At 42.0% G+C, this 26652-nt stretch overlaps 1 protein-coding gene across 1 annotated transcript in view; it reads left to right on the forward strand.

Annotated features, from left to right (window-relative positions):
• LOC306734112 (glucosidase 2 subunit beta-like) overlaps positions 1 to 26652 on the forward strand; it is a gene marked incomplete at its 5' end in the record, with an annotated part of 107554 nt that overhangs the window by 24181 nt on the left and 56721 nt on the right. Inside the window, 2 exons of the mRNA XM_079215445.1 lie at positions 11750 to 11836; positions 23133 to 23196. Coding sequence (XP_079071571.1) covers positions 11750 to 11836; positions 23133 to 23196 — 151 coding nt within the window. The remainder of the gene's footprint in view (positions 1 to 11749; positions 11837 to 23132; positions 23197 to 26652) is intronic.

Below are 26652 nucleotides of genomic sequence, written 5' to 3' on the forward strand. Positions count from 1 at the left end.
GGGAGGTTGGGAATCCCCCATAACCGCTTGCTAGTGGGAATGTAAATCTCGCTTTTATTTTTTCATAGTTTGATAATATTTGCAAAACCTTAGGGGTTCCAGAAGAGCTGTCATTAGTTGGTAACGAGGCAGAAAGGAAGACAGTATAGCTGGGATGTAGTGGTGCGTGGACAAAGGGAATAACTAGCTTCAAGAAATCCTGTATGGTAATAGCCCTCAATATTCAACTTCAAAAAAGAAACCGCTTTGAAGTTGTGTTTTATTCTCATTCGGACTGGTTAGATGTCTACATACTGTGCTGTAAACTAATGTGATGTAAAACCAGTTTTATATTGAGTAGTTGACTAAACTGTGTCACTTTAATTTAGATTTTAGTAGCTGTTCTTGAGCCTTGACCATACCGCATGATCTCTACCAGCTAATGGGAGTTGGCCCAGTTGTCAAAGAACTTAACACTTAAAAAATTAAATATTAACGAGTACTTTGAACAAATAAATACAGATAAAATAAAGTATTTAGTGATGAAACAATGGGTTGTCGCTGACAACAACAGTTTTGACAATCAAGTCGCCATTTTCCAGATACAATCTCAAAGATCTCCGCTTTGTTCTCTTTAAGCAGTAATTGCAGATACATTTTGGGCTTTCACCTCCCAGAGATTGTCGTTACACTGCAAATGGAAGAGCCTTCATCAGTGGGGCTCAATCACCATTGTGTTACTTTAAACACCAGGAACAATGTTCTGTAGTTGAGTAGGTGATGTTGAGTTCTGGGAAATCGTGATTTTTACCGACCAGAATCTCCTGCATCGTAAAAAAAAAATACAAAAGACAAATGAATTGCTAAAAAAAAAAAAAAAAATCTCCGTATAAGTTGTCTAAATACTTCCCCGAACATGATTACAGCTAAAACCTTGCTGATGCCATTTATCCATCTCTGTCATTTTGTCCGTCATAGTGAGTGACAGACTGACAGTGCCACACAGCCAGAAAGCACCTGCAAAGCAAGCAGACCAGACGCGGCTTCACCTTTCTATCTTGGCAACAACATTGAGCTCTCTTGATGTTCACAACATCCACTGATACGCAGAAAACAAACACCCGGCGCCTCGCGTTGCCCTCCCACCCCGAGTCACTCACTACCAACCGAGGCCAGCCGCTCCTCACACCATCTGTTTGGGCTGGTTGACATTTGGCCTCAGCCAACACTTAAAAATCTCCCTTCAGAGCGGGACCAGCATATGTGTATTCTGTTTTTTTTAATTTTAGTTTTTAAATCTCAAAGGCAATAATTAGGATCTTCACCGGATGTGCATTCGGTGAATGAGATTTAGTGATGCATATTTAATTGGTGTGTAGGCTTTTAAAGTGTTATATACAGATTATAATGGGGATTTGACTCCCCATAGAATATTGCACATAATCTGTTTAATACATCTAGAGTCTAGATGTAACCATGACTGTAATAGTAGCACATTTCATCGACCCCAAAAGACCGCAAAGGTTGTAATTGAATTCACTGCCACGCTAACGGGAAGGCCGGCGTCACAGCACAGCTTGCTCGACGACGTCGCCACAGCCTCCAGAAGGGGGCAGCAGGCCTCTAAGCTGAGTGCGAGCTAATGGAGAAATGGAAAGTCACATTCACAGGTCATTTAATCTCTTTGTTTTGTCATGGGCTGGGCCTCTGGTGCTGTTTTTCTGCCTCGCTCTCTCAAAAAAAAAACGTTGAGAGATCCCTCTTGTTCAGAATTGAACTATTCTCATCTGCCTCCAAGAATTTCCCTTCTTATGCATTTGATGGTTTGTTTTGTGTAACGCTTGCAATGACTAGGATTTAATGTGTGCGTGTTCTGAGGAGAGCTATGAGACTACAAACGTATTTTGTTTTTTTACACTGTGTACACTCTCTGCAATGTCTTTATTTGGAGCAATGTAGGCTCTTACGTCAATGAGTAACCTTGAGGTCTGATACGTGCAGACCTAAGTTGCACTTAAGGTTCCAGTCGTACTGAACTGACGAGGGATATGGGCCATGGCACTTTACAGTGTATGCACAGGCTTGCCATACCACGCTGTGTTTGCTTGTGGATTACACAGTAGCAAAGGAAAATCGTACACGGCTTACACTTAATTATCTCAGTCATAGATGGTAAAAGTATAGGCATGTGCAGGCGACCAGAATCATAGTAGTAAAGACTGGGCAGCCTTATGTGGGGTTTGCATATCTGTTTGTGTATTCCAACAAGATTATGCTCTTGTGTTAAAAGCCTGCTGGGTATATGAGGCTGGTGGGCTGAGGCCGAGAAGGGGGTTGTCTGCGCCTTTACCCCCCCCCCCATCAGTACCGTTCATCACCTCCCATCAAACGTGCCATGTTTTTGCTCCCCAGCTGGAGCGCTTTCAAGCTATATAATGCGAAATGACAGGCTGAAACCTGAGGTGGAGTGATATGCGGTTTGTAGAACTGAGGTAGAGAAAGCTGACCTGCTAAAATTCGCTGTTTTGTGTCATGTTCTTTTGAGATGATGGGAGGACAGTGCGTGGGAGGCGGCGGAGGGGCCCAGAGAGTGATTTGGGCGGTAACTGTGAAAGACTTTTTGTTTCAGGCTGCACACCTGACACTCTTCAATCTCTTGCCTTACCCTCTTCCTCTGCACCTCTAATCTTCCTCCGCACTCGTCTTTTGTTATGTAACTGCAGTGATTGGATGCGCTCGAGGTTGCATGTGTGGCACAAGTAATGGGACCAGTGGGAGGTCAAAGGCAGGAGAGGCTAGGAGCAAAGTGAAGAGGCATCATTTAATGCTCCTCCAAGCCCTGAAAAAGGTCTCTTTATATCAAGAGGTGTGTTATTCATCTACCTCTATGTCTTTATTAGTTTACCCACTCTGCCAGTTTCTTTATTTATTTACTTACTTTCTATTTACAGTTTGTCTCAGTCTGGAAAACACAATAGTAGATAGGGACATGTGTAAAGAAAAAAAAGAAAATGCAACACTTGTCAGACTTAAGGAAGTTGAATCACACAGCTGTGTTTCTACCGCTTTGACTCCATCACTGAAAATTCTGTCTTACAAGCTGTGCTGACAAACCAGCCTTAAAGCAAGCTCAAGGCAATCGTTTGTATTCTTATCAGCTTGAACCACTTGACAAATACTATTGATGTTGCTCCTCTGTAACGGCACCTCCCAAGAACAGGCTACACACTGTGCATTGAGCAACGTCCAGGAAGACTAGACATCGGTTTCCTCTGGGCCAATCCATGCCAGGGCTTCCCAAGTGAAAGCATTGATCAGTGATATTGTTCCGTATCACAAGAAAGGAATGAAAGTTTTAGCAGTGTGAGCAGTCTTTAAATACTCCCCTTGCATTTCTGGAACATTTTAGAGGGATTATTCTTAAATTATGCTAATGACACAAAGTGGATAATCGGCTTATTTTATGTACAAGCATTTCATTTTACAGTGTAGTTGGGGTGGGTGATATAGTAAAAGTCAGTATCGCAATTTGAAAGTCAGTTCTGGTTCATTTGATAACACCTGTGGCTTCTTGTGGTCACAACAAGTGTGGTTTAATACTGCAGGAAAACCCTCCAGCAGCTACTTTGTCAGGAATAGAACCAAGGAGGTCAACTTAACGAGTTGCGTTTCATCATGTGCAGGTCAACTTAACGAGTTGCATTTCATCATGTGCAGGTCAACTTAACGAGTTGCGTTTCATCATGTGCAGGTCAACTTAACGAGTTGCGTTTCATCATGTGCAGGTCAACTTAACGAGTTGCGTTTCATGTTGTGCACTGCGCGACTAGTTTTTCTCTCAAAGCAGATCTCTGTCCTGGTCACATCAAGTTAGTTTACTTGCTCAGGTCAAAAAGGGGTTGTCTTGTTTTCTTGGTGGTTTTTGATGAACGATCATAATCAGCGCTAACCTGCTGCGACGAGTGTGTGATTTTTTTTTTGGGGGGGGGTGTTTTGTTTAGGGTGTGCATTAGCAGTAACGTCATACAGCTCCGATACGGCTGTTGGAGAGTGTACAGTAAGCAGAAAGGCTGATATATCATTTGCAAAAAGTGAATTGCTGTATTACATGCTGCATAGTTTCCTGGGAAGGCAATTTCATTCCAGTGCAGGAATGCCTGACTCCAAACTAAAATAAACGCAGAACGAAGTTCCCTGGATTAGCTCTGTAGCTAACTGCACATGTATCTATGATACAGTAGAATGGCCATAATTACGAGAAAAAAAGACCCAGCTTCACCTTTTTAATATTAATAGTTTTTAGATGTTGATGCTGAGTTTTCTAAAACATGCACGTAAAAACATCCAACTGCAACACATCGGATATGTAAAACTTTGAAAAAAAATATTTTGTTCAGAATAATTTATTTGACCAATGCTAACTTCGTTAAACAATGACCCTTAATATGACCGATAATCACAAAAATATTCTACTGAAACTAAACAATACTATAGTATCAGACTGAAGCATAGTTCCGTGTTTAATTTTTAAATATTAAGTCACATCTAATATCCTCTGACCCCACACAGAACACTGGCTCTTGGAAGAACATGTTGTTGAGGAGCCTCATATCCTTTTGTGTTGAACCGGTTGACGTGTTTTGTGTTTCCATGGTGACCCCACCCTGCAGCTCATGAGACATTAATGAAAGCTCTCAAAGGCCGCAGGGGCACCAGAATAGTGCACGTCCTCAACGTTTCAGCTATCGTGGCGCTCGGAGGAGTTACACAACCTGACGTTCACCCTGAGAATGTTTCCTTCCCCCATCAACTCGTGGCTTTTGAGACCGGCAAAGATTGGGCTTGCTAGCAAAGGGATGACACACAGAATGACAAAACTCCTGTGTCTGTCTGTCAGGCTTGGTCTTTATCCGACTGACATTTGCTGGCTCAGACTCATCCAGGCTCTGGAGAAGCCAGGGATAAGAGTCAGACACAGATGGCTTTTTCCCTTGCAATTCTGTAGAGCGCAAGATTCAGACAAAAAAAAAAAATTGTTTCCAAATCTTCATCCTGTTTTTACAGACTCTCTGAAATATAATTGCCTCTACAAATGTATAAGAATCCAGTGAGTCTTCACATACTGCAACAATGTGTCTTTTTGTTCCGTTTTCTTGCCAGGCTTTATTCTTTTTGTCTGTGCTGACCCAACCTATTGATGATTAAGGCGTGATAGAGCCGTTACTCCAGCAGAGACATTTCTCGTCCTCCAAGTGAGTCAAAAGAACAATGCAAGAAAAGCCTTGTGCCATTTAGAACTGATGAGCCAAAGCCAGCATGAAGGAGGAGAGGAGAGGAGAGGGGAGGGGAGGTGTAGGTGTTAAATTGATGGGCGCGAGAAAAAAGCATCTGCTTTGCAATAGCTTACCGGTTGCCTTTAGAAGCACGCCTGCTATTGTTTCCAAATAAGGATACCCACTTCTGTGTGCCGAGTAGTGTCGCCTTCAGAAGACATGTGTAAGAGGGATAAAAATGGTTACATAAGAAACAGTTCAAGATTATTTTTTTTGCAGCTTTCCACTAGCTTGATCTATTTTCTTTTTTCTTAGCTGCCTCGACGTCCTTTTCTGTTCTCTAGGTAGTTCAGAGTTTATGCGTGGGCAGCGAGCAAAAGACGGCAGATATAGGGCTGTAGTCAGCAGCTGATCCAATGACAGAAATGGCATCGATGTGAGAGGGTCCCAGGTGTAGTCCTGACTCAAGTAGCACTCCAAGATGGGGGGGTTGTGTTCGAGGGGGCAAGGAGCGAGAACGTAGCGTGGGGGCATCATGGAGACTTGCGTCCTGCGTGACAAGCTGCCTGTTGTGTGCATACTCCTTGACAGCAGGAAAAGCAAAGAGACAGCACACCTGACCCCTTTTACCTTCACCAAAGAAAGACAGGACTCAGATTTCTGCCACTGAACAGCAGTGGCATGAGTGCGCAGCTCTCCTGTCTCTGCATTTATTTCGGTAAACTTGGGTCGAACCGTTTGGCGTCACCGTTGTTCAAATACCAGAAATGTTTGCCGACTGGAAAGGCCAAAATGCTAGGAGAAGATATTTTTTGTATGCCGACTTTGAAATATCCGTTTATCTCAATCGTCCTCTTACAGACACACAAAAAAGTGGGTTCATCAGCAGAATTCGCAGAATAATGAGCCACTTTGATTGGTGGGTACCTCCAAGCAGAACGGTGAAACAGAAACCAACTGAGATTAGATTACATATGGAATAATACAATAGCAGAGCACATAAGTCATTATCTTGATTCCAATTCACAAGGCTTTGTTTACCTTTTTAGACGAGCCATAAAGATTATAAAACCACATTTTCATAGATTTGATTTTTTCCCAAACAGTGTGTGTGATGCATATTTAGGGAAAATCCTCAGTATGCTCAAATATATTAACACAGTCCTGTGTCAGTTCTTGTTTACTAAACCCTATTGGTTTTGAGGCCGGTATGAAATGTGTTATGCATAGATGCAGATATTTGTTGCCATCGTCACTCGGAATCCATTGCTTTTTATGGGGGAAAATGTCAAACTGCACGTGTAATATTCCATGTACAGCTGACCTGTTCTTTCAAGTCCAGCCAGCCAATTAATTGAGCTGTCAATCACACATCAAAGGCAACACCCAGGGAAGAGCGGACTTCTATAATTGGAAATGTTCTTCCCAAGAATGATGCTTCAATGAAACAATTTCAACCTTGTCTCCAAGAAATTATGTTGATTATTATACAAATGTGTTTCATAGTTTCTAATAGGAGCTGGCACAGGCATAGCCTAATCACCCAGATCGGCAACATTGACCATCAGGGCTTCATTTTAATGCGCTGATGGCTGTCCGTTACTTTTTTAATGTTAAGGATTGTATATAAAGCATTTACAGATTTTGCCCTTTATACTAATTGAGCATCACATTATTTTCTGAACTGAACCACAATGGCCATAATTTTTGCAAGGTATGCAAGTGACATTCGTAGTGAAAACACTTGGATACTTCCTAATAAATAAAGCAACTATAGAGAATAAGGTTGAACTAAGAACCTGATTATATTATTGTATAATCTCCGTCTCCTGTGTTTTGCTATTGAGTGCATTTCTACATGTACCGGGTCTGGTTGTGTGGCTGTGCACTTAAGTCAGGATCAGTATTGTTGTCACTCTGACTCCATCGCTTCCTGCTTCTTTCCCTTTTCTCTCACACACTCCCCCCTCCACTCCCTCTACAGAGTGACATTTATTAATTAAATATGTGTACTGCCGCAGGATGTGCCTCCCTTTCCACTATCTCCAGACACTAATAATTACATTGGCATTTAGCTCCGTGATAAGCCGACCCTATGGCCTTTATGAAATGTTCCCTGGGCCCGGATACTGAGCAAAATATAGACTGTGATGCTATATATTGATCCAATTGCCTGTCTTGTTGCTTTTATTTTAAGGAAAGAGGCACTGTTCATTAGCATGGCAAAATAATCTCAACAACACCTGATTTGTACATCATTAAAAGGCTGAAATTGAGCTTTGCTGGAATGATGCAGTAGGTGTGCTGTTTAATTGAAGTTAGAGCTGATGGTGACGCGTTATCACAGGTAAATAAATGCCACAGGGATCATTTTAATCTATGAAAGATATTTGTAGCCTGAAAGTTTAGACACTTTCTTTTGGAGTCCATTTGAAGTTTCATTGGATTCTGAGTCTAAAAGCAAATAATTGTATTCTCACTTCAAGCGACATACAGAACACTAAGATATGTACAAGCAGTAGTTTGAATAAGCAAACAAATGATGGATAAGCTGCTGAAAGCTCAACTGGATCAGTGTTTCCCTTTAAGATGATGCCTCCGCAGATCTAAGAGAAGTTAGCTAAAAAGATTTAGCGTATTAAGTTTGATTTGCTTTACCTAATTACTTTGCTTCGCGTGGCCTAATCAGGCTGGTGCATTGCAAGATTATTATGCGGTTTATCAGCTTCAGGGCTGTAACATTGATGTCTAAATCACAATTACTGTCATCATGCATTTAGTTAGTAAAAAGCTCACTTTAACCAGTTACATTCTAATAAAGTGTCAGCAATTAGTCTGCTACCTCTTCCCTCAGTTGCTTTTTGTTGTTTCATTGGCAAATGTGGGGACATTTCTTTCCTTTATCTTTCACATGACTCAGGTTCTTAGGCTGAAGTATAGTTTACCACTGCTGGGGTTGGAGGCTGCCTTCATCACTTCAGGTTGGCCTGAATAATCTCTAATCACCAAATACAACTGGAGATTTGAGTCTCATTTTTTTCCAGAAAGGCCCAAGCTGAAATCACACTGTATGGTTTCGTGAAAACCACTTGGGCTTCCAACTGGACCTTCGGACTCGGGGATATATTATGTACCTTTCGGTATCAGCTGAGAGGACCAGTGTTCTTGCTACCTTGGGAAATCTGAAACTGACTTCTATTATTTTGGTTGTTGTTTCTGTCCTCGTCTGTCAAAGGGCTTGAAAGGGGGATCACTAGCGAGAACTTTCCTCTCTGAACAACATGCTCACCTGCTGTCATTGTATCGCCCGATACTCAGCTGAGGATAAAAGCCCAAAACGAGTGACAACGCAGCTTTATTACATGCGTCTTTCTGCCCGTGCTTGTGTGTACATCCAGTATGCACACACCTATACTGTATGTGCTTTAATAATACTGCATGGAAGTGGTAATATTTTCAGTTGTGTAAGATCATAGTATTAGATGTCTCATCTTTTTTGTTTGTACTGCTTCCGCATATTTGCAAGGTGCATTTCATAACTAGAAACCCAATATTCTCTTGCCAGGTAGATATAAATGGTATTGGTAGAACTGTGCTTCTGGGACTAGCTCGATCTATCAAATAACATAACACAGTATGCAGCAATGTTATTTGATCTTTCCTCTCTTTTCTCCCGCTTTCTGGAAGGCAATATCTCCGCATCCTGTTATATCAGCCCTCGCGCTAGTTCGACTAAATCAACTGTTGAGTTTATTTGTCGGAATTGCTGGTGAACTTTCTCATTACACGGGTCAAATCTCTCAAAAATTGCAGTTTAGATGCAGTTTGAAAACTAACTGGGCGTCCTGCTACATACAAGTGATAGATGCTTAATGTGCAATTTAACCACAAGACAACATTTATATAACTTCTCTTAAAGCTACAGGTATGTTACACGGTGAAGATCTGACCATTTTTAAGGTTTATTTTGACTTGTCTTGGCATTTTGGTTTGCAAATCACACCTTTTCCCTTTGTGGTTAGCCAGAGTTTGTTTAGTTTTTATATTTGAAAAATGATCATGACAAAGACAGTTTGACACTTTGGGAGTGAAAAATGGGGGAGTTTTTCCTGATCTGATGTGAGGTCCCGGGACAGGGATGTCATGTGTACAGATTGTAAAGCCATCCATCCATCCATTATCAGCCACTTCTCCAGGGTCGGGTCGCGGTGGCAGCAGGTTCAGCAGGCCGACCCAGGCTTCCCTCTCACCCGCAACACTTTCCAGCTCATTCTGGGGGATCCCGAGGCACACTGCTCAGCCTCCCGGGAAAAGCTTATGCCAGGGTGCTGGAATGGAGGCTCCGACCGGTGTTGGCCTCCGCCAGAGCTGCCCTTTATCACCGGTCCTGTTCGTGACCTTCATGGACAGGATATCTAGGCGCAGCCAGGGGGCGGAGAGGATCCGGTTCGGGAGTCTCGGGATCGCCTCTCTGCTGTTCGCGGATGATGTGGTCCTGTTTGCCTCCTCGGACCGTGACCTCCAGCATTCACTGGGGCGTTTTGCAGCCGAGTGTGAAGCGGCAGGGATGAGAGTTAGCGCCTCCAAATCTGAGGCCATGGTGCTCTGCCGGAAACCGGTGGATTGCTCCCTCCAGGTGGGGACAAACTGCCTACCCCAAGCGAAGGAGTTCAAGTATCTCGGGGTCTTGTTCACGAGTGAGGGTAAAGTGGAGCGGGAGATCGACAGGCGGATCGGTGCGGCTGCAGCTGTAAAACAGGCGCTGTACCGGTCCGTCTTGGTGAAGAGGGAGCTGAGCCGGAAGGCAAAGCTCTCCATTTACTGGTCGGTCTATGTTCCAACCCTCACCTATGGTCACGAACTCTGGGTCGTGACCGAAAGAACGAGATCTCGGATACAAGCGGCCGAAATGAGCTTCCTCCATAGGGTGGCCGGGCTCAGCCTTAGAGATAGAGTAAGGAGCTCGGACATCAGGGGGGAGCTTGGAGTCGAGTCGCTGCTCCTTCGTGTCGAAAGGATACAGCTGAGGTGGTTCGGGCATCTAGTCAGGATGCCTCCTGGATGCCTCCCATTAGAGGTTTTCCAGGCACGTCCAACTGGTAGGAGATTGTAAAGCCCTCCGAGGCAAACTTGTATTTGTGATGTTGGGCTATATAAAATAAACTGAATGGAATTTCTATTGAATAGAAAAATTATCACATTCGATCCCGAATTAAAAATGTAAAAGAACAGCAACATTTGACATTTTTGCTTGTTGAATTACTTGAATGATTAATTAATACTCAAAATGCTTGCAGATGGATTATCTGTCAATTGACTAATGGATTTATCAACTAATTACTTCAGTACAGAATCTCACTGTCCAACCACACCTTTGCTTATTGTTTATCAAAGGTCGAACTCACGATAAAGACTGCATACTGTATTACAAATGGTGAACTTTGGCAGTATTCGGCTCATTTCCTCTCTGTGCACACAGCATATTTTGTATGGGTTTCAAACAAACACATTTCAATTTGGCTTCGGACAGACGACCTAAGCACAACAGAAGTTTTCCCCGCACACGTCCAATGTGATTCACAGCACCTGCCTCCCGGTACAAATGTCTAGATCCACAGTCGTGTTTATTAGCTTAGCTTAATTGTGCATAGTATTTAAAGGTCACTGCCTGCTGTGATACATCGCTGCCAAAACGGCTTCCAGGGGACACGGTTTCAGATGAATAAGCACTGAAAGCTGCACCACCTTCCACCCCTCCGTCCCCAGCCTTTACCTCCCAGTGTGCTGCACATTCTGCTTTTACAGGCCTTGCACAAGGTCCTGTGACTGATGGGCATCTACTGGTAGGCATCGCCTCACTGACTTCCATTTCAGCTGGCGAAAGGCAGCTGATTAATTTGCTTGTCAAATTTCTCTCTTCTTCCTGCAGGGGGTTTATTCAGATGGGAAGAACGATGCGTTTGTCCTCCAGTGAATTAAAACATGCAGTATATCTGTATAAGTACAACCTACCCAGTGATTAATGGTATTTGACTTCTATAAGCAGTAAACTTCTTCCGTTTGGCTGTGAAAACTGATTTAATGAGAGAGGCTTGAATAGATAAGCAGATATGGCAGCGGGGATTATTGGGAGGTTGAGCTGAATGGGGAGATTGATGATATGCAGTTTATCAGTTATATAATGCACTTTTTATAAGACCATACCTGTGGGGCTAGCAGCCACTCTGTGTGCATCTTAAGATATGTGTCAGAAAGTATACGTGCTTTTGAGGAGATGGGTACTCTTATGGTCCAGGTTGTGTATTGGGATGTATAAAGAATTTACAAGAGAAGAGCGAACCTGACGTGTTGAGAGCCCATAAAGATACAGAGGCTGCGTTTGATTTATATACTGTGTTAGCACATTGATTTTGTATGTGTGCTATGTGACTTCATCTGCTCACAGTATTTATCATACTTTGATTAAGAATGTCCTCTTACCCTCTTAACCCCCGCAGGCCTTGTTGAGAGGAGGCCATCAGATGGATCTTACCAAGTTTCAGCACACACTCTGGGACATACTGACAAAGGGAGACAGTGTCAAGGTGAGCTCCATCCTTCTTCAAGCTGGCTACGTTCTTCAGTCACTCCTTCATTTCGTTGTTCCATATATTAGTTCTCAGTTACACCAGAAAATGAATCGACTCATCCCCCCCCCATGAAATGGGTGTTGATGGAACCTTGGGGATTCATCATTTTTCACCAATGTTCTGGGGCGTTACCGTGCAAATTGCCTTTGTTAATGAGTCTGATGACTCCAGCATTTTAGTTTAAGCTGCATTGGTAAAGTTTAAGGAGCCAGAGAACCAGCAAATATGGGTTGGATTAGAACAAATATGCAATTGAAAAAGCCTACTGTTGTCTTCTTAATGTTTTTTTTTTTGGTCAGAGCATAACATTTGATCAATGAATTCCTGTCGGGATGTTAAAAGGAATGTCAATCAATGTAACAAAACATATTCTGAAATACATGCCTAGCTTTAATTGACTATGCAAGCGCTCTTTTACCAAACCTTTCTCTATCATTGTTCACTTCCTCCATCCACCTTCAGCAGACACAAACCGTCTCATTCCTTTCCGTTTGTGCCATTTGGCTTTGGTCCATACCAAAAACCTTTCCTCTGGGTGTTTGAAAACATCTTGCTAACAATGGCTGGGTAGATGTACCCATAAAGAAAATAAAAGTACTGGTATATTCAATGACTCCAGGAACAATGTAGAGAAAAAGAGAAAACCTAGACGATAAGCACAAAATTAGTTAAAATTGTATTTGTTCAACCAAAATGTGCAAAAGTTTGATTTTACAGAGTTGTAAATGTAGCCGCTGGTGATTTGAAGCCGTGATGTTCTTCTAGTTATCACAGCGTGATTAGATTTATGTAATGGTTCTATGCCACTTTGACAGCCTCAACACAAATAACCTCATAATAGCTTTTTTTCTTTAGTCCGTGCGAATGTAGAGTCCCTAAACTGCCGGCATATGTTTTTACACACACACACTGAGCACAGGTTTATAAACCACATGTTTTCATACAACGGCTAAGGCCAAAAGGAAAATGTCCGTGCCTCTCCGTCTCCTGAACTGAGGACACCAGAGTATGAGATACCATCCTTTCATTTCCGCTCTTCCAGATAAAAAGATGAGACGGGGAGAGTACGAAAGTGAGGCCTATCGCTGGGCAGCAGTGATTGAGTCCCTTCGCTAAGCCACAGTGAGGATCTGCTCAAATAACCCACTCTGCCGATAAGAAGCTAGTCATTTCCATAGACAAAAAACATTGAGGTTCAGATTAGATTGCACCATCCGCCTGGCTTATCTTAGTGTTGCTCCATCATAGAATGGGAATTATAAGGCAAACTCCTGTCCCCCATCTTTTAATGAAAACACCACTGAAATGCATCCACTTGAAATGGAACGGTATTATTATTGCTGGCAGCAGCAGCGCAGGTTTGAAGTGGACTTGATGCACACATTAACTGCCACTTTTTAAGAAATCTTTTTACCATTTTAGAATGTCCTGTTACAAGTAGATGATTGTGTATTGCTCGCAAGGTTGTTTTCTGTAATGCTCTCTTTTCTGACCGAGCAGGCGAGGTCTTTAAATAAAGCAGAAAACCATCCAAAATTCAACACTGTCGCTTTAGAAAATCAATCGGTTACATAATAGTAAATGGAAACCAATTTAAAACCAATTGGAACATAACTGAAATAAAGCTACACGAAAATGTTTCTGTCCTCCATAAAACCTAGAGTTCACTTTTCATTCAACCCGATGATCTTTATCTATTATCCAGTCACATTTCAAGCAAATAGGCATTGACAGTCTCAAATGACGGAGGTGTCCAAACATGACCCTTGAGGTAGATGTTAATTTTCTGTGTACCTTAAGGTGTTTGACATGTCTTTAGACCTTACCGTCATTTTTGTTCAGTTAGTAATCGTCCTGTACAGGTTATTATTTTATGTATTTATAGCCATGGCTACAGAACAGAGAGGCGCTGAAAGGTGCTGCAAAGCTTGATTGTTGAAACTCAGTTCTTAGAGATACAGTATGATGGTTTGATGCAGTGCAGGCTATAATCGGACATCATCTTGTTTTTAACTGTACTACTGCAATGCTACTGTTATTAAACTGTTGTTTTTTTTGTGCATCTTTCACTCTGCTGGTGATTTATTCCTCATTATATGCAAAACGAACACGTTTCAGCATTCTTTGGAAAATTATTTCCGTTATACTCCTCTGTTTTCGGTGCCCTAAACCTCCAGATTATTGTTGACGCTCAGTGTAAATGTGGCAAAAAAAAATATGCATTTTAAAATGGAAATGTAGTAGTGTGGATGTAGCAAGACTGGGTAACAGATTTTGAACTTTTCACAAAGATACAAAGGACCGGGTCTAATTACTGACACCTTTTGCACAATAGCTGCAGCGGCTAATGGCGTTTTCTCATTCCACATTTCAGCTACAAAGGCTGTCACGCAATAGTCGTGACAGTGCATTTCTGTTTCAAAAGCAAACATTGTTAATGAGTCACTTCATCTGCATGAGAGATGCAGCCTAATTAGGAGCTAATTATTGAGTCTTTTCTTTAATTGTATATGACATTCACTTGCCCTCCCTTGTCTTGTCACAAGGGTTACCACATTACTGCTGGCCTTAGTTACAGTAAATGATGTGAGTGATTTGCTGCAGCCAGACCGTGTACATCACATGTATTCTGCCTTCATGTGTTCCATCCTCTGCATCTGTTGGTTTGAATTATGAAAGAATTATGAAATCCTTTTTCCCTTTTTTCCCCATCGCCACTAAACGATCGCACTTGGTCTGATTGTTCAAAGTTACTATAGACTGGTATTTTTCAAATGGATGTCATTGGCTAGAATAGTTATGAATATATATCAATTGTCAAAGTGCATCCTGGCTGAAAGCCATTCACTGTCTGTAATGTACACATCAATAACAGCACTACTGTGGCTGCAAGGGCCTGACCATGTGCTATATTTACCTCAAGCATCAACATTTGGAGTAAAGAATATTATTTATATTTTAAAATCTTTTGGATAAGCGAGATCCAGCCGTCTCAGCAGTACTAGCAAATGCAAGCCTCGGATAGGCAGAGTACAGGAAAATGACCTGAGTATTTCTGGAGATTGTGGGCTTTTGCTGTGGAGACGCATGTGCCGTTTGGGGTAAAATGTGTTAACATTTAATGGACCCCTGCTGGTCTCCCCCCCCAACCTTATGAAGAGGGCTAAACAAATCTGACATCGAGAGCAATTTGGGGGACATTTTCTTCCCTCCTGCTTTTTTTAAGCAAAGACAACTTTGGTGAATATTTCATGGGGTCCATTACCTCAGTTTCACTGTGTCGAGCCGGGAGAGTGGCACGCGATGACGACTGACGGGCCCACATGCCGGCGTCCGTGAGGAGACAGCCTTTCTTCTCGGGCCTGTCTTCCTGACACGCCTACTCCTTTTTCCTCTCCGCTTTTCCTTCTGTCACAGACAACAGCTCTTTCGGGCAAGAGTCTGGCGGCTGATTATTTAGCTGTTACTTTAAATTTTAGTCGGACTACAGAACTTCTGCCGATCCATCTGATACTGTTGTAAAATGCCAACATATGGGTACATATCTGTTTTTGCACAGACTGCAACAACTATAGCACTTCATGATTTGAGTACATGCTTTTAAGAACACACAGGAACTTTATTATGCTTCTTTTGCCAACTTTGATGTTCAAATCATTGTGTATTACTTCCTTACGAGTGTTTTTTCTCTAATTCACGAGAGAGACTGATTCTTTCTACCTTTCCCTTTAAAGCTGACCTAAGCCTTCCTCTCCACTCAGCTGCACATTATAGAAATATGCTGCATCAACCATAAAATAATACCACAAATAATCACTTTTTTGCTGTTTATTTCAGCGCTACTCAAACTCCAGCGGCAACCTCTCAATATCGTGTTTCTCGAGTGCAAGCTTCAATGATTGCCTTTACTGTTATTCCAAGGCACACTTCATTTCCCTCCCCAACATTCAATTTCATGGAGGGATGAGAAAATGCAGCCTTTCCGTGCTACTTACGAAGGTTTGACAACACTGGAGTCTGCTCACTTTGCCGCCGCCGCCCTCTCCTTTCTCCCCCTGCGCTCTCATTTAATAAACACTGTGCTTGCTTGACTTGACGTCGGTTTCTGCCTCGCCTTGCTCAGTGTGACGAGCAGCTGAATGGTGTCACAGTTAACAGGGGCGGTTGCTCTGTTGTGACAATATTCGTTTGATGTGGGAGTGGTAGTCCTCGGCTGCCATGTTCTCCCCTTCTGCTCTTTTACTTTCTTGTTCCTGCTCTGTCTGGATCTCACCGCTGTCACGCGTCGGAGAAGCCAACTGGCATGACCTGAAAGTGCGATGGCGACATGCAAGCTGCCGTTTTTCTCTCCGTGGATGGCCTTCCAATGCGCATACATACATACAGAGAAATGCAGTTATTCTTTTCCATATTAAATAACTTTAATTGGCCCTCACTCATGTCTGAACTGGTGTCCCAGAATGCAACAACGGGTAACAGTGATGGGTTTATGCATATGCATTCTTCATTTACATAAAATTGTGTTTCATTAAACTTAGTTGCACATAAATGTGCCATATGTCCATAAAGTTACCGCCGACTAGTTTTTTTTAAGTTAAATATGCTGCTTAAGCAACTGACATCATACAATTCTCTCTCACTTAGACACACAAACTACAGACGCATCCTCACAGGTAGCCTTTTGACTATAAAAGTCTAAACATGACATAATAGCAACTTATACACAAAAGTAAAACATGATAACATGTAATCGCAGACAGGAAGATACTCTCCTAGAGGAAGACGATTTTGTCAGGAAGTGCCATTAAAATTAATCAAAAGATTCGCTTGTGAAAACCTCCGTGACTCACTCCATCACTCCTCTCCCTGGGATCTGGAGATACAGAAGAGGAAAGTGCCAGCAGCCGTGTATGGGATGGGGAAAAAGAAAACCACTCAGGGCGTCTTTGTCCTCTGTTTAAACAGTGCCACAGGAGGGGGGGAGCGAGGAGGAGGAGTGGATAAGGGAACTAGGAGAAGGGAAAAGAGAGAAGAGGTTTCTCACAGCTGCCCAGCCTGGGGCCTAAAATACGTGGCGCTTTTCTCGTCACCGCGTCACCAGCCATCCGTCCTCTCCTGTCATTATTTTACCTCTTCCAGAACGTGCTCGCCGGTCCCTCAGACACATATGCACACTGTCTGTGCTGTCTGGATCTACTCTTAAATGCTGCCAGCATCAGATCCTCAAACATGGCCAACTTAAACGGAACACAGACGTCAGTTAAACAGGGAGGCAATGCTGGCTCTCCCAAATATAAGAACAAGTAGCACCTAGGAAGGAAGTATTAAAAAGCCTTTATGTAGCGGCTAAATCATTAAAGCTGCCCAATGTGTGTTGACAACTGTGGCTCTTCCTACCGTGGTCAGCTGGCCTCTTAATATTTCCATCCTCCTTATTGCTTATTCTTATATTTTGGAGTACCTTTTTTCTACAGTATACGGAGCAACCAGTCATCTTTTTTTCCCCTTTTCAAATCATTAAAGTCATTAAACTTCTAAAATACTGCATGATTGAGCTATTAGAAGTATGCCATGTAAAAGTTCGTCAATAATAGAGGTTACTACCAAGTACTCACAAATTATATTGAGCATCACGTGACCTGAAATGTTGATGATTTTTTTTTTTAATCGGGATTATTGGTTTTATGGTGTGTTCATGGTGTCAGCATTGGATGTTGTTCAAACTGAATTAAAACAGATAGATCTTTACACCAAGTAGCTCCCCTTGAAAGGATTTAAATTGTCTGTCCAACGTTTTGAGCACCAGGCTGTTCCTCAGACTTCTGGCAATCTGCCAAAGGCCACCTCTCCGTCATAATGTGAAAGATAACTAACCTATCAGTAGCAAAGACTGGCGTAAGGTTGCATTGCATTGTTGAAAAAAACAAAACTGTTTTACAGTGAAGACCCACTAAATGAACTTTCAAAGCATTGTGGGATAGCCACAATGCACAATTCGCCTGAAAACTCTGTAATGTTTGCCTAACAAGGAAACTACTCTCCATCTGGCGAGCGTCCCAACACATGTTCACTTCAAGCTTCTTTGCCATTGGAACTAAAATGCAGTATTTTTAACCAAAATCTATTTATTTCAATAAAATGTAGTTAAACTTTGACGTTTGAAGAAACTACAGAGATAATCAGAGAGTCCATCTTTGAGGAAGCTGTCGTATTAAGTGGATTACATGACCCACGAGTAATCTCAACGTCATTAGACTTCCAGCACCATCTATTTTGCGAGGATGTGAAAAGGGAGGTTTGCTCTGCCACTTGTGGGGTATTACCGGACTTTAGAGAGCGGGTCAAAGTGGAAGGTTGGGCTTATGAAGTATCAGACCATGTTGTGCATTCCCTCTCCTACTGTCAGCTTAGATATTTTTGAAGAAACTAAATCAAGTAACTTAGTTTCCCATTTCAGGATACAAAATGCTCAGGAGTCCTCTTTGGAGCGGTCACACAGGATCGCTTTGAAAGGCACAGATCAACAACCCGACTCACCGACGAGATATCAAAACTTGATGTGGAGCTCTGCAAAAGGTCTGGGGTCCACATCGACCCCTCTCAGCGCGCCTGTCCAAACGTTAAGCTCTGCAGAGGCTCCCACAAATGTCACAGTGGAGTTCAGTTTGCATTAGCAACAGTGTCACGAGGCAGAGGAGACTCTGCAAACATTGTGCTGCCGTCACATTTACCATTAAAACTCTGTGCCTCTGCAGAGATAGCAGTACTGCCGCGAACACTGCAGTCTCTCCACATGAAGCCTGACTTTGACTTCAGCACGGCTGAAACCTGAGTGCTTAATTGCTGTAGCAGCTTCCGTTTAAAACCAAATGGAGAGAGAGAGATATGGCTTCACAGTCGATGTGCAATCTGTTGTATTGGTCTGTGGCAGTAGCACATCCATCAAAACTTTGGCGAACTTGACAATCCATACGCCTGCACCGTTCACCCCAGTTAGACATCACTGCCCAACTATAACTGAGCCTCTTTTATATAAAGCCTAAATCAGCCACTGACTGCCTAATGTGTTTGAAAGCTACTAGAATACGCTGAAAGGCTTTCCCTTTTTCCCCACTATGGCAGCATCACCTGTCAAAAAAAGGGCAAGGCCCACTCTGCTTCAGGCCAGCGCTCCCTCTTTGCAGTTCTTTCAAAAACCTCTAGGTAGGCTTCAATGTCATCTTCGCCAGTCTGCTTGGCGAGCACTTGACGGGGTTGTGTAGGCCTCTCTGGTTTTAACAGATGCTGACCCAGAGTGGTCATCGCGTCCTGTAACGCTCTGGGCCTGCTGAGTCTGATTCTGTTTCAGCTGGGCTAGTGCGTTCGCCATAGCACTGTGTGTCTTCCTCTCTGAGTATCTATTTTATTGTGAATCTTTAGCGACGGATTACGCTGCCCGTCTTTGGTCCTCGGTCTCACAAGACGCTTCCTTTGCCCTGGGTTGGCAGATCAGAGGAGAGAGGTGAGTACGCGGGTTTACCGCGTGCCCATTGCAGCTCCTCTCCAGAGGTTCAGGGGATCCTCCTGTCCAGTCTGTCTTTTCCTTCATGCTGCTTTCCAGCTCTGAGAATATCTGCTCCCTCTGATTACCTGATGGGCTGCAGGTGTGTCGAATGCCATGTGCCGATTGGCTGCAGCACCTGCAATGGGAAGTACACTCCCTCAATCACCTCCGCCAACCTGAGCTTGGGGATCCGCCCCCTGCGCTTGGTCTGCTATATATATATATATATATATATATATATATAGATATATATATATATATATATATATATATATATATACATATATATATGTCTATATATATATATATATATATACATATATATATATGTATAGATATATATATATATATATATATATACATATATATATATGTATATATATATATATGTACATATATATATATGTATATATATATATATACATATATATGTATATATATATATATATACATATATATATATATATACATATATATGTATATATATATATATATACATATATACATATATATATGTATATATATATATATATACATATATATATGTATATATATATATACATATATATATGTATATATATATATATACATATATATATATACACGTGTGTGTATGTATGTATGTATGTATGTATGTATGTATATATATATACATATATATATATACACGTGTGTGTATGTATGTATGTATGTATATATATATATATATATGTGTGTGTATATATATATATATGTGTATATATATTTGAGCCCACTAATAACTCTGTCTGCGCGCTCCATGGTCTCCGTCACGTCACTTCCCTCCTGCCGAATTTTATAAAAGAGAGGGAGCTATAAACAATAGTAACAAACATAAAAGACCCTATTCATAACTCAAACATGTTCCCCATTCACAACTGCCGTACACCAAGATAGACTTTGGCGGTCCTTTCCAAAGTCATGTGCAGACACAGATGCACACACGCAGACTTAAAAGCACTTCACACACATGTTAAGTGCGTTCAAAGAGACAAAAAGCATGCAACGCATTAAATATTGAAGATATTCTGTAAAATGTGACACGCTCACCAACTGAGCAATCTGCTGCGGAAATTGAACATAGGAGGAGGCTGTGTCTCTCCTACTTGGCTGTCATGAATTTAGGTCTGCCAAACTGAGCAACAACAAAAAGACGAAGAAAAAAAGACTGAAAGTATTACACAAGTTAGGATTCTCTATGATTTAACCTTAAGTTGGCTATTTAAATTGCATCAGTTCCTCTGATGTAAATGTGTATAGCCTTCAACTCCCTTAGAGCTTTTAGTCATTTATTTTGATTAGGGCTGTATTTATAAGATAACTCTCTTAAGTAAGTCGCCTGGGAAGATGGGTTGGCGCGGATGGTGGTGGGGGAACAAAATGAAGTCTGTTTGATGATTATAAACTCAGAAATATCTGCTTGTCAATTAATTAGGCGCTTCCTGGGTATGTGTGCCCCTCTTTTCATTTACTGGGCCCAGCTCTCGGTGGACAAATACCCGCGATGCACCCATTGTATGCCTAAGTTGTTACATGCATCTCCCGCAGCTGGGGAAGGGAGAATAAAGATCCTTCAAAGGCAGACCGTTTTCAAGAGCCTCAGTTTTCGTGTGCCGGCTGATTTTTTCTCTTCTTTTTTTCTTTCTTGGAGCGGCATATGTTGCTGCTTGAAGGCTCTTCTCTGCCGGTTTTCTTCCTCCTTTACATACAAAAAAAGAGCTGGAGAATGATGTGGACATGAAAAGATAGGTAGAAGGAGAGGACTGAGCTTGAAGTGAGGCCTCCATTATTTCTGCCTCACAGCTCAACAATATGTTTTCAGGAGACTCATCTCGTTGAAGACGCTGTGGCTAGGTGAGCAACAACGGGAAAAAGAGTGCATTTCACATAAAAAAAAGTGAACACCAAACGTACCAGTTCTTCAATGTTTTATTTTCTACATCTGTTGTTGGTTCTGTGTCCAGAAGCGGTGGATAGTCATGTTTGTAATTCCACATACATACTGTATAAGTATTTCATATGTAAGCAAGCATGCCTAAAGGCCTGATTCCACTAGGACTTTCCAGGAAATTGCTTGAGAGGATCCGCTTAAGGAGGTGAAATTAAGCCGCTGTTCCGCAGAAGAGCCACGGTTTGCTGACAGCTGGGCGATGGTACGAATCCGAGCACCTGTCCCGGGTCGGCTAGTCAGCGGTTAGTGGGCCAGCTAGCCGCTAGCCCTGCGAATACTTATTACATTACAGAGCTGCCAGCCTCATCTCTTTTGCGTGGAAAAGAGATGTCACTTTGCGTAAGAGTAGTCGGAGGGTATACGTTTAATCACTAACTTTTTACTTTTTTTATTGTGCATTCATTTGTAATTTGGCACAATTGTTTTCCCTCTGGCAGTCGAAGTTGGTAACCTGCATGACATGACTCAAGGTGGTTACACCGCTCGGCAAATACATGGCACATAACCTCCGTTAAAACCACATTGTGTTGTTTTTACACTACAATTGAACAAATTGTAATATAACTTATCTTTTTTTATGCTTATTTTCTGTTTTCCATTTGTATTTAACAAGGAAACAAACAAACCAAAAACAAACACATAACCCATTTTAGGATCAATAGAGATTCCCCTCCAGATGTCGAACCTGAGCTGACAAAGCTTCATGGGAATAACAGTGGATTATTATTTGAAAAGATTTTTCAAACTCGTTGACGTGTTTCCTTCCGGATTTTTTTTTCTTGACGTGGCAATTTTCACATTTGTATTCAATCTGTCAAAATATTCTGAACCTCAAATACCGCATGCGATGTCACAGTGATCTTAAGCGGGGTTTTGTTCTCCTCCAGAGGTGGTGAGTCACATTGCATTTGGCAACGCCTCTCACTTGCACAGTTGAGTTTACACTCTGGTTTCCAGTGAAGGGAAAAACGACAGCATGCAACAAGTCATCAAATCAGACCCATATTTCCTCTGCCCCATATGTTGGAATCAGTTTAGTCCTCCTCAGCTCCATGAACACTCTGGAAAGATGCTCTGCACACTATTTTTTCTTTTTCTTTTAGATTTCATAATGCCTACAAGCGTCAACAACAGAATATAGCACATCTGTAAAAGCACACATTTTTCTTACCTCAGGTAGATTCCCAGCTCGCGATACAAGTCAATATTTTGATATGCGGTACATCAATATTTTACAGCCACAGCTTAGCAATCAACAATATTTACTCTAGCAAGGATTTAGTGATTATCTCCCTCAAACCTTCCACGAGGTGAGGATCTGGGATATGACTTGGATCTTCCTAAATGGATGCGGTGTCTCCAAAAAGAAAATTAAATACCTAAAATTGTTTTGGCTCTGCCTGTTTTTCCCCTGTGACCTAAAACAGAACGCTAGCATCCAGGCATGTTGTCTTTCATCATCAAGCTGTCTGTCAGCGGCTCCTGGGAGCCTCCTAGAGCACAAAAAGCAACCTTGTATTTTGCAACATCAAGCGCTCAGTGTCTTCAATGTCTGCCGGGGGTTGCGTATTAGAGTCGTGGACTTGAGTTGATGAGCTTTTAAAATCCCTTTCTCCGTGTCTCTTTCGCACACACATGCTGTCATTGTCGCCTTATACATTAATGCAGGTGATACCCAAGGTCTTACAAGTGTAGAGAGCTTTGACCTTGTTTTTTCTGCTTCCATTACGTGCTTGTAGATCAAAGACGCACACGGGGCACCAGCCGTGGGTGAAGATCCTCACTTAAAGGCAGCTGACAGAGGTAAGTTATTAAATCCTCTCTCTGGCCACTCAACCCCCACTGCTCTTGTGACCCCCTGCTGTATGGAGTCCTGTTCCTTTACAGAATTAGATCAATCTTTTCATTGCGTCACAGATTTGTTTTGTCGGCAAAGGTTTGCTTATAAAATAAGATCAGATAATCCTTTATTATTCCCGCAGTGGGGAAATTGCAGGATTACAGCAGCAAACAGGTAAAGTGCACACAAGAGACACATAGTAAAAAACAGTAATAAAAACAGTAAAGAATCCACAATAGCAATAATATAAATACAGACAGAATAACATTTATTTAAAAATGCATAAGATTGTATCAAGGTACCCACAGTGTGGAGCGTCTGTGTTTTAAGAATTTGCAGCGCTTTTCTCAAAAGTAAGGCTGGAAGAGTTTGGGACGTATGAAAGGTGCAAATCTAGAGCTGCACGAACATGCTGCTTCAGGATTCCTTGCGTGAATATAGAATTACTACAAATAAAGTAGAAATGTTAAAGTTTTACTCCAAATTGATCATGAAAACATTTTTAATTGTGATATTTCCTTCCTCGAGTGATTTTTTTTATTTTATTTTTGGATAAAAAGTGGTTGTTTGAATTGTTTGTGATGCAGAAGTACCAAACACATCTCAAAAACCTTTTGCTTTGTTTCATAGTGGGATTAATTGAATACTTTGTATAGCTACCGCATCAAAAAAAAAATCTAAAATTAGTCAGAAGATATCTTATGATGGATACTATTTTCAAAGCCTAGAAGTGTAAGTTTATGAGTATGGCATCTTTTAAAGAAGCAAATGAGATGTTTGGGGATTGCAGTCTTTTCACTGGTCACTGGGAGGAGCCAAAGCCAGAAATGGACAAATCTTAAATGGTGGCTTTAACTATTAATCACTTAATTAAAAAAAGTATACAAATGTATGAACATACCATTTCTGTGGATTTTAGGTTTTTCTAAATATATAAAAGGGCTCAAACCATTGCTGCAATTGATTCATGATTGTTATACATACATTTTGGGACATTTGATATCGCGTAGAATCTTTTTAACATAGCATCACAACATTTGTGGTGTTGACATGTGCAGGGAAAAGAGAATTCTACAGCAAATGTAGCTATCAAACATTCAAAATATTTCGTTGAATAGAAGTATTCTGGCATACCTGGAAGCTCGGCTATTGTCTGAGAATAACAAACAGATTACCCATGCATGAGAGGGCTTTCTATTCCTTTGGCCATAGTTCCAAACCAATGTAAGTGAGAATGCACTTAGTGTGGCTGATGTAGAAGGCTGTCTGTGTGTCTGATGTTTTGTTTTCAAGGTGATGCAGCTAGTTTATTCCCCCTTCACACCACAAGCATATTATCCCGCTCCAGCTGCTGCAAGGAGACAGGCCCAGGTATTTATGGCTAGCATAAAAAAGCGTGTGCGTTCCCTGTCACCCTACAGCTTGAGATTTACAGCACATTTGACAAACACACCGAAAAAAAGAAAGAAAAAAAAAAAGGAGTGTTTTAATTTGTATAGGAGTTTAGAGCCTGTCTGTTGAGCATGCTCCCAACGGATTCTGCTGTTGGTACATGTGTGCGCGCGTGTGTCTCGCTGTCTATGTACGCCTCTCGTTGTGTGAAAATGTGTCTGCCTTCGTGTGCGTGCGTGCGTGTGTGTGTGTGTGTGCACAAGCGAGTGTGTGTGTGGTTGTGTGTGTGTGCGCGCACGGAGCCCGCCTGCTCTGAAACACCAGCAACAGATAACAGATGGTCCCCCTGCATTAGAAGTGTTTTATTTCCCTGCGGAAGCCAGATATGTCAAAAATAAGCATGTGCAACATTAGTCATTTGGAATATTCATGCCCCTGCCGTCCGATGGTTTCCTTTTCGCAGCCAAAATCTCACTATCCCAATTCTCCGAAGGAAGTTGGAAGGGAATAAGGGGGAGAAGGAAAAAAAAGCAGTCATCAGCTGAACTGATGGGGGAGAAGGCTCAGGCCTACTTGCGGTTTTAATGGAGGAATTTCTTTCTCCTGTTTGCGTCCTCAGCGTACCGGGGCTGTAATTAAACAGGGGCTACAGTCTGTGGGTGTGTTCATATTAAGAACCACGTCCCCCAGCACCATTAGACACAGGGATGTGAATATGCACACATGTCTATATGCCTGCCTGGCTGCACAAATGTACACACACACATGCACACGCAAAATAGTAATTTGCACCTACATTAGATCCCCTTATCCACTGGAGGAGACCCCTTCGAAGACTCATCTTTGGGAGTCCTCCTCCTCGCGTCTCCTCTCCACCTCCACCACTTATCTCTTGAACTCTCTTGATTCTCTGTAGCTCCAGTCCTCTTTAATCTCCACCTCCTCTCCTCCAAGCCTTTCTACTCGCCTTCCCACCATTGAGCATGGCTGCCAACCTTGTCCTCGGTGGAGGAGATGGGCATGCATCATTATCAGGCCTGATTAGCCGTCCACGTCGTAGGCTGTCGGGGGGCCCCACTAGGGGCCGATGGCATGGTTTTCCCTACCGTCGAAAACATGAATTTTGAGCAGCACTTTCTCACTCTCGTGGTCCCTCATGATCAGGGTTAATTCGTGGCAGCATGCATGAATGTTGTAGAAAGAAGAGAGGAGGATGATAAAAAAAAGGAGGAAAAGCTACCAAACAGTAGAGCACTGCTTATCTCATAAATGCAATATGATTTATTCAGGAATATGCAAATCCAACAATCACTCTGCCTTGTTTACCAAAGGGACCTGCTGATTCACAGTCTGAGAGGGAGAGGGAGAGAGAGAGAAAGACAATCCCAATCATAGACGTCAACATACAGTGCACGCATTAAGCACCAGCAACCAAATCTCTGGTTTTCCTTGGAATCTGAAAATGAAGGGTGTCGGACAATTTCTTGGTTGTTTCACGGCTTCAAAAACCTTTTCATTTATTTTTAGTGAAGCTGGATTGCTGATGTAAAGACTAAAGGGTTGTATGCAATACATCATCTTATCGTATGTAAATGCAGTACAACACTAACAAAGCTGTTATGTGGAGCATTTAGATTCATTAAATACCATTTGTAGTACATGCTGTATCCCACAATGATTACAAAGTACTCTGATAGTTGGTATGAAAAGGGCTCGGTACATCAATAATGGAACTTAAAGTTTAACTTCACCCCAAGGTCTGAGCCAAACGCCACCCACTGCATCCTATTGGAAAATGCTAAAAAACAATAATTGGCATGGGGCTGAGCAGGGGGAGTGCATGGATGTGTTAGACAGGAGCGTCTCATTGTGCGTTAATGCTCTATTTTTAGGTTCATCTCATAACATGGTTAAGTCCCGACTGGTCGACTCTATGTCGACATAGGCTTGCAAAGCTGATTTAAGACAGTGGATGGTTGCATTTTGATTTTTAAAAATTTAGAAAGAAGTGTCAATATGAACACCAG

This window comes from Taurulus bubalis (genome assembly GCF_910589615.1).
Source record: "Taurulus bubalis genome assembly, chromosome: 3".
NCBI lineage: Eukaryota > Metazoa > Chordata > Actinopteri > Perciformes > Cottidae > Taurulus > Taurulus bubalis.